This window comes from Petaurus breviceps, unplaced genomic scaffold (genome assembly GCF_028583685.1).
Source record: "Petaurus breviceps papuanus isolate PSGF00001 unplaced genomic scaffold, PetGlider_PUasm1.0 387, whole genome shotgun sequence".
NCBI classification, from domain to species: Eukaryota; Metazoa; Chordata; class Mammalia; order Diprotodontia; family Petauridae; genus Petaurus; species Petaurus breviceps.
In genome coordinates this window covers 2,003,812-2,015,930 of record NW_027186308.1, presented here as the reverse complement: position 1 = coordinate 2,015,930, position 12,119 = coordinate 2,003,812, and the positions used below count along the sequence as shown (strand labels likewise).

The following is a 12,119-nucleotide window of genomic DNA, read 5'->3' as shown; positions in this document are numbered from 1 at the left end:
GACCCAGACGTTCCTCAGAGGCTCAGCGGGAGCTTGAGCCGCCTGGCCAGGGACTTCCTCCAGAGAGCTCTAAGCACCCCCAGAGCCCCTGCTTATCCTTTAGCACGGCTCTCCTACCTGGGCTGCCCCCTGCCCCTGGAAGCTGAGGCCCCTGCAGGCTGGTGGGAGGACAGAGAGAGGGACCTACCTTGGAAGGCGATGGCTTTCTGGGAGACATCCTGGGCTGCTGCCCAGCTCCAAAGCAGACACCCCTGGAGGAACAAGGCGACCAGCCGACTCCCACCGCCGCTACTCAGCCTCATTCTGCCAGCCTTGAGCAGTAGCTCATCTAGGGTGAGCTGGGGGAGAGAAGGACGGAAACAAGGAAGAGGCAGAGGGAGGGACAAGCAGACAGACAAGCGGCGGGACCGAACTCTGCCTCCTCTTGGGGGGCTCTGCTCCCTCCCGGTGCCCAACAGAGAGCTGCCCTCCTGGCTTCCTGCCCTCTGCCTGAGTTACAGTGGGAGGCAGCGGACAGGAAGGGAGAGACAGAGAGAAGGAGGAGAGAGGAGGAGAGAGGGAGGGAGGGAGTGAGTTCAGAGACTCCAGGCGGGCTCTGCAGCTGGGGCTCTTTCCAGGGCTCAGGAGGGGAGGGTGCTGGCGATGTCAGTTGCTTTTCAACTTGAGGTCTGAGAATGAGTCACTGAGAGACTCCTTCCCTCCCTCTCTCTGTCCGTCCCTCCCTCTTTCCTTCCTTTTCACCCTTCTCTGGGGCCAGGGTCTTCCCGATGCTTGAGCCACTCCCTCTCCCCCTCCCCCCAAGTCCAACCTTCTCCATCACTTCTCCGGGAGTCGGGGCCAGCCAGCGAGGCACAGGCCACGCCTTTTGGAGAAGCTGGGCTTGCTCAGGACTCCCAGCCATCTTCCTGCTAAGCAGGACACACTTGGATGGAGTTTTGCAAAGGGATCATCCAGTCTCAGGGAGGATCTTCACTGTTCGGAGTCCCAAAGTGGTTATTCAGAAGCGTGGAGCCTGGATGGGCCCTGCCTTCTCTGGAGGCTGGCTGCTGTCTACAGTCTGCTTCTGTGTCTGTCTGTCCCTGCCTCTCAGTTTGTCCCATTTCTGTTTTTTGCTCTTTTCCCAGTATTTTCCAGTCTTTTACATAGTCTGATTTCTAACAGTGATTTTCCATGCCTTGTAAGCCAGACAAAGACCCAAACAAAAGGCTCCATCTTCATTAGGTGAAAACAAGATATGTTTAACCTCCTCTGGCCTGCACAGTGCTGCCAGGGTGGCCCAGATGTCTTCGTGGGGTTTAGTGTCTAGTAGGAAGCTAGTGTATGGACAGAAAATTCAAGGACACACCAGCACATTAATACATTCTGAATGTCTCAGAGATATAAGCATAGTCCTCAGAATTAGCTAGGATCAAATACCAACTCCAAGCGGGGAATTTAGGATCCTTCACGTTCCGCCTGCCTCTTCAGGCTGTTCAGACATTCCTCCTCCTTCACACGCCGTGTGTCTCCATCCATGACAATCCATCTCCCACTTCTAGGTCTTTGAAGATTTTATTGCCCAGGTCTGGCATGCCTTCCTGCTGCCTCTTCTGAGCCCTGGATCTCTTCAAGGCTCAGGAAGAGCATCTCAGGCATGGGGGTGGCTGGAGAAAATGCCTGGAGCCCAGAGACTGAGGGTCTTGTCTGTGGAACAGCAGGAGACCGAGGTCACGGGATCCGAGAGAACATGCCGTAGGAGCGGGCAAAGGAGGCGCCTGGAAAGGGAGGATGAACCGCCTTCTCTGAGATTCCCCAAGTTGTGCGGTGACAAGCCCCTCTTCCCCAGTTACTTTATATTTATTTCATTTTGTGCTTAATGAACTCTTCACATGTTGTATCTACACAGGAGAATGAATACAGGCTCCCCAAGGTCTCTGTCTACTTCACTCCTCTCTTCATACTTCCAGCGCCTAGCACAAAGCCTGGCACATAACAGGTACTTAACACATGCCTGCTGAATTGAATTACCTCCTGGGATGATTAGGGAAGGCAGGTCTCTTGGAGGAGGTAGCATTTGAGTAAAATTTTCAAGGATTTGCAGGTGTTCATGAATTTAATTACCATCTCTATGCTGATGATTTGCAAATCTATCTTTCCTCCCACAATCTCTAGTCTTGAATCTCCAACTGCCTTTCAGACACTTTGAACTAGATGTCCAGTAGATATCTTAAACTCAACATGTCCCTAACAGAACTCATCATCTTTCCCCTAAACCCTCCCTTTCTCCTATTTTTCTTATTACGTAAGAGGGGCACCATCATCCTCCCAGTCGTTCAGGCCCCCATCCCTTGCTGTCATCTTGGACTCTTCACTCTCTCTCACTTCCCAGATTCAAAATGGTGCTAAGTGAGGCCTGTCCATTTCACCTCTGAAGCATCTCTTGAGGATTCCATCTCTGCAATATCTTTCTTTTGTCACACTGGGGCAGACCCTCCTTTCCCCATGCCTGGACTATTGCCAAAGCTACTGGAAGGGGGGTGTCAACCTGCTTCAAGTCTCTCCCCTCTCCAGTCCACCCACAACTCAGCCACTAAAGTGATTTTCCTCAAGTGCAGGTCCAACCACGTCACTCCTCTATTTAGTAAACTCCAGTGGCTACCTATTGCCCCCAGGAGCAAGTACAAATACTCTGTCATCCAAAGCCTTTCATCACCCAGTCTCCTCTCTTTCCAGTCTTCTTATACTCTTTGATGCGGTGACACTGGCCTCTTGTCTACGAGACCCAGCTTCTCTGGGCTCTGGGCATTCACTCTAGTCCCTCATCTCTGCAATACTCTCCCTCCTCCACTGTAGCAACTGAACTCCCTGGCTTCCTTTAAGTGTCACCTAAAATCTGACTTCCTACAGGAAGCCTTCCCCAACTTCTCTTAATTCTACTGCCTTCTCTCTCTTAATAACTTCTTATTTGTCCTATATGTAGTCTGCCTTCAGTAATTTTGTTTGCATATTGTCTCTCCCATTTGATCATAAGCTCCATGAGGGCAGGGACTTTCTTTTTTTCTTTCATTACCCTCCAAACTTAGCACAGTGCCTGGCAAGTAGTAGACGCTTAATAGATGTTTATAAGTAGACTGATTGGATAGGGAAATATCAAAGGCATGGCTGAGTGGATATGAAGTCAAGCCTTGGGTTTCAGTCCTGATTCTGCCTTTCTGTGAACCTGTCCCTCAACCTTTTTGAGTCTTGGTTTCCCCATCTGTTAAATGAGTTAACCATTCTTGCGCTACCTTCCATTGTAAGCTCATTGTAGGCAAACCTTGGAGAGTGATAGGAAGAGGAATGGCTGTTATTAGGGCTACAGATCCCAGGCATGGTCCTGCCAGCTCCAGCGAATCACCTGGCAGTGGTGGGAAGGATGATGGACAGAGAGGGGTGAAGGTAGAGGCAGGAGGTGATTGCTCAGGCTGCTAATGAGGATCCCCAGGGTTTTCCACTCCTTCAAGTTGGATCCTCTTAAATGCTCTCCCCTGAGCCATAGTGTGAGCTCCCTCAGTGCAGAGGGACTGACAACATTTGTATCTGAAACCCCAGCACTTCCCAGTCCAATTAGAGCTCTACTTGGGCAGTGGCCCTGGGAAGAGGAGGCGCATGATAGACTCAGCAGGACTTGCTACCCGACTGTGTTTCTGGCACAGCCATCCTTTGCCAGCACAAGGTGGTGCCTCATTCACTCTTCCCCATGCCCTCAATGGGACTCATCAGTGGCAGAGCAGCCCGGGACTTCCATTTCATCCCCTTGTGCCTCCGGGAGCTCCCAGCGCGGCATACTCTTCCTTATTGTGACATCCTCAGCACTTAGCACAGTGCCTGGCACATAGTAGGTGCCTAACAGATGCTTGTTGACTGACTTAGAGGCCATCAAGTCCAGCAGGACTCTGAGGCCCAGAGACAGCCAGCTGCTAAATGTCAGGGGCATGACTCAGCCCAGGGCTTCCTACCTCCAGGATCCATTAAACCCATCATTGTTTCTTCTCTTCCAGTCCCAAATCCCTTCTCCTTGAGAGAGAAAAGAGAAGCAGAGGAAGAATGGAGAGAGGCTGAGTCCTCATTGGGATGCTCTCGCTGCCCCCTCCTACCGCCAAAGCAGCCTCCTGTCTGCCATCTTCCTGGTGCTCCCAGCAGCCTCAGCTCTTTGGTCTCCTGTGGCTGCTCCTCTGCTGTCAGCTTCTGCTTCTGTCCAGCCCAGGGGAGAGGGTCAAGGACCCCTTGGATCCTCTGACTTTGGCTCCCCCCATCCCCAGACCCTGATGAGGCCAGGCTTCCCTGACTGCTCTTTCTTGGGTGTTGTCTCCTGAGCATTCTGGCTCCTCTCCAGGCAGATTCTTCATTCTATGAGCATTAGGACCACCCTCATTACATGCCAGACCTTCCCCCCAGGATCTGGATTGGTGGAAGCATGGCAGTGCTGTCCTCTCCCTTCCCCCATCTCTTACAGAAGTTTAAAGATCTTTCACATGTGCACACATAGAGACACACACAGACACATGCACACAAAGGCATAAATATAGACACATACATAGACATACACACTCACACTCACATACTTACAGAAACCCACACATACATATACATGTGCATAGTGCACACACAGACATACATAATCACACATGTGCAGGTAAGCACACGTACAAATACACAAAAATTCATGCATGCAGACACGCACATAAACAGGAATTTGTATTATTTTTAAAGTGTACTAGTAAATTAAAGCTATCTCTAGTCATATAAAATGCCCATACTCATTATTGATTAAAGAAATTCAAATCAAAAACCAACTCTGAGGTACCACCTCACACCTATCAGACTGGCTAACATGACAAAACAGGAAAATGATAAATATTGGAGATGTGGGAAAGTTGAAAAAACTCATGCATTGTTGGTGGAGTTGTGAATGAATCCAACCATTCTGGAGAGCAATTTGGAACTATGACCAAAGGGCTATAAAAATGTGCATACCTTTGACCCAGCAATACAACTTCCAGGTCTGTATCCCAAAGAGATCATAGAAATGGTAAAAGGACCCACGTGTACAAAAATATTTATAGCAGCTCTTTTTGTGGAGGCCAAGAATTGGAAATTGAGGTGATGCCCATCAATTTGGGAATGGCTGAACACGTGGTATACTAATGTGATGGAATACTATTGTTCCATAAGAAACGAGTAGGCGGACTTCAGAAAAACCTGGAAAGACTTATGTGAACTGATGCTGAGTGGAGTGAGCAGAACGAGGAAAGCATTGTTTACAGTAACAGCAACATTGTATGATGACCAACTTTGATAGACTTAACTCTTCTGAGCAAAGCAATGATCTAAGACTCACGAGGGAAAATTCGGTCCACATCCAGAGCAAGAATTTTGGCGCCTGAATGAAGATCGAAGCAGACTATTTGCTCTCTCTGTCTCTCCTCTCTCTCTGTCTCTCTTCTTTCTCATGGTTTCTCCCATTGATTCTAATTCTTCTCTACAGCACGACTAATGTGGAAATAGGTTTAATATGAATGTATAAGGAGAGCCTATATTAGATTGCATGCCATCTTGGGGAGGGGGGAGGGAAGGGAGGGGAGAAAATTTAGAACTCAAAATCTTATGGAAGTGAATATTGAAAATTAAAAATAAATTAATTTTTAAAAGTGTACTAGTGGCTTTAGCTTTTTACAGAAGTAATTTCCTAATGTGTACACCCCCACCCTGTGAATCTTCCCAAACCAATCAACCAATTGATCACAGCTGACAATACATTAATAATGATAGCTGACATTTATATAGTACTTTAAGATATCATTCAATCCTCACAACAACCCTATGAAGTAGGTACTGTTATTACTATTTTACAGAGGAGGAAACTGAGGCACAGAGAGGTTAAAGTGACTGACTCAGTCCTACAGCTAGTAAGTGTCTGAGGCAGGATTTCAGCCTAAGGCTTCCTGATTCCAACTCCATATGCACCATCCAGTTTCGATAATGTTGCCAACATTCTGCTTCCATGGTCCCCCACCTCTCTTACCAATCAGATTAATTTCCAGCACTAAAATTGGTCATTGCAAAATCAAAGTCTGGCTACCTTTTAGGGTTGGTTTCATTTACATCATTGTAGCCATTCCTGGCTCTTCTTTCTTTCCTTGGTGTCTACTCAACCAAACTTTCCAATGGTTCTCTACTTTCATCATATTCCTCACTGGTTGTGGCCCCATAATGATCCAAACTTGTTTAGTCAATGACTTTGCTTCCCTGCTTTGCACCACAAAAGGTGCTGCTAGAGGCATTTTTTTTTTTTTGGAGGAGGGAAGGCGAGGCAATTGGGGTTAAGTGACTTGCCCAAAGTCACATAGCTATTTATTTTTAACATTCATTTAAAATTTTTTTGAGTTCTGAATTCTTTCCCTCCCTCCCACTCTTCCCTCATCCATTGTGAAGGTAAGAAATGTGATATCAATTATACATGGGAAATAACTAGAAGCATATTTCCATATTAACCACAATACAAAAAAAGCAAGAAAAATGAAGAAAGTGAAAAAAAAGTATGCTTTGATCTGTGTTCAGACTCCACCAGTGCTTTCTTTGGACACGGAGAACATTTTTCATCATGGGTTCTCTGTCTTGGGTCACTGTTTTGCTGAGAAGAGCTAAGTCATCCACAGTTGATTATGGCTACAATGTTGCTGTTACTGTTACAATGTTCTCCTGGTTCTGCTCCCTTCATTCATCATCAGTTCATGTAAGTCTTTCCAGACTTTTTTCTGAAGTCCACCTGCTCATCATTTCTTATGGAACAATAGCATCCCACTATATTCATATAACACAGCTTGTTCAGCCATTCCCCAATTGATGGGCATTCCCTCAATTTTCAATTCTTTGACAACACTATCAGATTTGCTATAAATATTTTTATACATATAAGTCATTTTTCTTTTCTCTTTTTGAAAGAAATCTCTTTGGGTTACAGACCTAGTAGTGGCATTGTGGGATCAAAGGGTATGCACAATTTTATAGTCCTTTGGGCATAGTTCCAAGTTACTCTCAAATGGTTGGATCAGCTCACAACTTCACCAACAGCGCCTCAGTGACCCAGTTTTCCCACATCCCCTCCAACCTTTGCCATATTCCCCTTCTGCCATATTTGCCAATCTAACAGCTGCAAGGTGGTACCTCAGGATTGTTTTAATTAACTTTTCTCTAGTCAACAGTGATTTAGAGCATTCTTCCATATGACTATGGATTTTGATTTAGTTCTTCTGAAAACTGCCTGCCAAGGGTTGGTCTAGCAAGTCTTCTTTACCTGGGATCCATGAAGACATTTCAGGGATCTGTAAACTTGTATGAAAACAAAAACCACCATTACTGTCTTCATTAACCTGTCAGTGAAGTTTGGTATTTCCTTCATTTTGAGCAGGAGTGTGTGTGTGCGTGTGAGTGTGTGTGTGTGTGTAGGGCAGGAGGGGTATCCTTAGGCTTCCCCAGACTCTGCCAAAGGGGCCCAGGACACAAAGAGGGCTCTTGAGAGCCCCTGGCCTGGATGCTTGGTTTGTGAAGCCGTTTGTGGCTCTGAGACTCATTGTGTGGCTTTGTTTGCAGGGGTCTGTTCTCCCACTGACTGTGATGAGGCCTTAGGGGACCTCTCTGACCTTGGCCACCTGGGCAGGGGTCTCCCCCTACCCTTTGGATGGGTTAGGGTTAGGGTTAGTGGGGGAAGGCCAGAAGCAATGGCTCTGGGGCGGCTTTGCAGCCCCCCTGCCTCAGCCTCCTGCTTGGGCTCCTATTCTGGAGGCAGGGTGGGCTGCACGCCCAGAGCACTGAGTGTGCTTAATAGAAGGAATCTGTTTTGCTTCGGGCTTTTATTCTCTGCTGCCTTAAAAAGGAGGGGGGTGTCAGGGAGAGCCGGGATCTAAGCCTGGGGTGCACAGAATGCCTGGGGAGGCGGGGCAGGGCAGAAAAAGAAAAGCCCGGCCCTCCTGGGACCAGAGGCCTGGGAGGGGCCAGACCAGCCCGAGACCCTGGGGCTTGACAAGCAAAAAGCTCAGCACCCCAGCAGCCCTGGGCAGCGACCTACTATGGTGATACTATCGCAGCGCTGGGGGCGGGGCCGGCACAGTCCTCCTGCCCATATTTGGGAGGAGCCGCACATCTGAAAGTGATCCCACACGCGCTGGCCTTTCTTGGGGGGGCGGGGCAGCTGCCAGAGCCCCTCCCCCTCCCGCCCCCCCGGCCAACGCCCAGAGGCTGCGCTGCCCAGGGAAGAGCAGCAGCGCCCTCTGGCCGGACGGGCCCGGGGTGCGGCGTGGGGAAGGGAAAGGAGGGGCTAGGAAGGAAGGGGAGACAGAGACAGAAGAGGGAGGGAGGGAGAGAGGAGAGAGAGAGAGACAGACAGACAGACAGAGAGGGACAGACAGAGACAGGGAGAGAGACAGAGAGACACAGAAAGTGACAGAGAGGAGAGAGAGAGAGACAGAGACAGAGACAGACAGAGAAACAGAGACAGAGAGAGTTAGAGACAGACGGGGGAGAGACACACACAGAGAGAGACAGAGACAGACAGAGACAGAGACAGAAGAGGGAGGGAGAGAGGAGAGAGAGACAGAGACAGAGATGGGGGAGAGAGACAGAGACAGGGGAGAGACAGACAGACAGAGAAACAGAGAGACAGACAGACAGGGAAACAGACAGAGAGAGACAGAGACAGAGGGATAGACAGAGAGTAGGAGAGAGGGAGAGTGACAGAGACAAAGAGAGGCAGAGATGGGGGAGAGAGACACAGAGAGAGACAGAGACAGAGACAGAGAGAGACAGAGACAGAGAGACAAAGAGAGACAGAGAGAAGGAGAGAGGAGAGAGACAGAGACAGACAGATGGAAAAGGAGAGAGGAGAAAGAGAGGGAGAGACAGAGTCGGAGTCAGAAACAGAGAGAGAGGGACAGACAGAGACAGGGAGAGAGAGACAGAGACAGAGAGACACACACACACACATAACACACTGAAAGGAGCCCTAGAGTTCACGTATGGTCATGTTCAACTGAAGGGAGAATTATGGGTTTCACATGTTCACATTGAACTGGTCGCATGATCTTGGATGATCCATTTCACTTTGCTGGGCCTCCGTTTCCACTTCTGAAAAATGAAAAGGTTGGAGTGAATGTAATTTAAGTCCTATACTTCCCAGTTCTAACATCTGGTGATTCTACTACCCTGTGTTTCCTCTAGTGTTCAGTGGGGCTGAGTCCTGTGTCAGTCTGGCGTCTAAGGACAAGTCATAATGCCATTGAGTTTGATTTTTCCTTGGGTAATAGATACAGAGCTTTAATGAGCCTCAGAAGCCATCTGATCTACCCCCTACCCATTTTATAGATGACACTGAGATCCGAAGAGGTTCAGAGCTTTGCCCAAGGCCATATGGGGAATGAGCATGGGAGCTGGCATTGAAACCAAAGTTCTCTGAATCCAAATCAAGGGCTCTAGCTGTGGGACTTAGCAAACCACTTTAGCTTTATAAGCCTCATTTCCTCACCTGTAAAATGGAGATATTAATGGTGACCAAATAGAAATTAATGACTCCATGAGACAAAAAGAAATATTAAAACAAAATCAAAAGTCTGAAAAAAGTAGTGGGAAATGTAAGTTATTTCATATTTTCAAAAACTGACCTGTATCAAGCCAGTCCCTTCCATCCCACAGCACTTACTTTGGAGAATAAATAGACAGACTAAACTCCTCTTGGAATGTGCCTCCTTTGGCCATAGATTGTATCATACTATGGATTAAACCATTCTCCACCATTGTGGTCAAGAGACGAGAAGAAAATGTCTCTTTTCCATTGACCTTGATAAGATCTTTTCCTACTGTTTTGGGAATGCTCTGTCTTGGGTGAACTGGCTTGACTTACAGTCCGGAGTCTCAGGACAAACTCCACTGACGCTGAGCAAGCGAACAGCTCCCGGGGAAGCCCCTGGGACTGAGGTCAGTCCAGCCATTGGGTGTGATGTGCTGAACATGCCGCCACCTCCAAAGGCTACCACCCAGCTGTGCCAGTCGGGCTGTCCCCAAGGGCTGGGCTTGGAGCTCTATTTTTATTTGTTCCTGCATGGTCCAGTCAGCCTCAGAACCATGTGGTCAGCCCCGGCATTGCTCATGAAGAAACAGGCTTACTCATTTCCACGTTTTGCTGTCCTCCTCCTTGGACATAGCAAAAGTTTGGAATGCCAGCCCCCTCAGTCTGCTGCCCGAGGGCACACACTCCCGAGAAGATAATGGAGCAATCGATGAGACTTTCCCCTCATTTATACAGATTACACTTTTTTTCTAGGAGCAAATCCCGTTCCTGGCTCATTGTGCCATGTCTGGAGCCGCTTACACGGGAGTGTTTAAGCGTGGGCTTGGAGCCGTATTTGCAGGTGTTAATTGTCTAGCTTGTAGTTATTGGTGGTAGTGGCAGTTCTCCCCAGGGCTCATGTTAGTAGCAGTGACTGGAGGTTCAGAATGAGTCAGACAAGAGTCACAAGGACTCAGCCCCTTCCCTCCTTCTAGCTTCGACTCATCTCCTCTGTCCTCCTGGTCCTATCACTTACTATGTTTGGGAAGCACAGTTGGGGTGACATGGGGAAGGTTATTCTTATACACTGAGGCTCTTTTTCTTCATTACATTTGGGTGGTCAAGACTGGTAGCATCCAAAAGACATGAATGGCCTCTCTGAATTCAAAAGAGAATGGATTAGATTAAGCCCTGTTTGACAGGCTGGAGAGAGTGTTAGCCCTGGGGTCAGGAGATCTATGTTTGAATCCTGGCTTTGACGCTGACTATCTTTGGGGCTTAGCAAACCACTTTACCTTATAAGCCTTGTTTCCTCACTTGTAAAATGGAGATATTAATGGTGACCAGATAAAAATTAATGGCTCCATGAGACAAAACGAAATATTAAAACAAAATCAAAAGTCTGAAAAAAGTAGTGGAAAATGTAAGTTATTTAATATTTTCAAAAACTGACTTAGAAAACAGCCAAGGAGAGATCATTTTAAAAATCATTGAGCTGTTTGGAAACCATGACCAAGAAAAAAATAGTTGGGATATAATATTTTAAGAAGTCACAAAAGAAAATTGCTCAGACTTGTTAGATCTAGAAGGTAGAGTAAAAATAGAAAGAATCCACCAGTCATCTCCTGATAGAAAATCCAAAACGAAAAAAAAAACCCAACATAATTCATAACCAGGAAATTTATAACTAAAATACAGAGCTTCTAGGTCAAAGAAAAAAAAATAAGCTACGGGCAGCTAGGTGGCACAGTGAATAGAGCACTGGCCCTGGAGTCAGGAGGACCTGAGTTCAAATTTGGACTCAGAAAACTTAACACAAAAACTAGCCATGTGACCTTGGACAAGTCACTTAACCCCAACTGCCCTCCATAAAGCAAAAAAAAAAAAAAGGTGGAAACTGTCCCTGTAAAGATTGAAGGTGGGGGAAGGAGAAAGACGGAAAAAAAAGTAGAAGTAGATAAAATGGAAGGAAATACACAATACATCTAACTACAAAGGTGAATGGGACAGATTTATCCATAAAATAGAGGAGCAGAGTGTAAAGGGTTAGAGACAAGAATTAAATATGTTGTTTTCAAGAGATACACTTGAAACAGAAAGAGTCACACAGAGTTAAAATAAAAGGATGGAGCAAAATCTTTTATGCTTCAACTGAAATTTTTTTTAAATCAGGGGATAGCAAACACAGAAACAGCAAAAATGTACATGATTAAAAGAGATAAATAGAGAAATTACATTATATATAAATACCTATATCTATGATGTATATATTTGATATTCTCATTTTCTTTGTGGAATGTCTATCTGCAATCCATCTAACTATCCATCTATCCATCCATCCATCCATCCATCCATCCATCCATCCATCCATCCATCCATCTATCATCTATCTATCTATCTATCTATCTATCTATCTATCTATCTATCTATCTATCATCTATCTATCTATCTGTCTGTCTGTCTGTCTCTGTCTATCTTCCTATCCATTTATCTATCTATCCATCCATCCATCTATCTATCTATCTATCTATCTATCTATCTATCTATCTATCTATCTATC

At 46.6% G+C, this 12,119-nt stretch overlaps 1 protein-coding gene across 1 annotated transcript in view; it reads right to left on the bottom strand.

The window, feature by feature from the left end:
- COL6A1 (collagen type VI alpha 1 chain) overlaps positions 1 to 721 on the bottom strand; it is a 40,630-nt gene extending 39,909 nt beyond the window's left edge. The window contains exon 1 of the mRNA XM_069100311.1: positions 188 to 721. Coding sequence (XP_068956412.1) covers positions 188 to 302 — 115 coding nt within the window. The 5' untranslated portion in view covers positions 303 to 721. The remainder of the gene's footprint in view (positions 1 to 187) is intronic.
- Between the last annotated feature and the right edge of the window lie 11,398 nt (positions 722 to 12,119).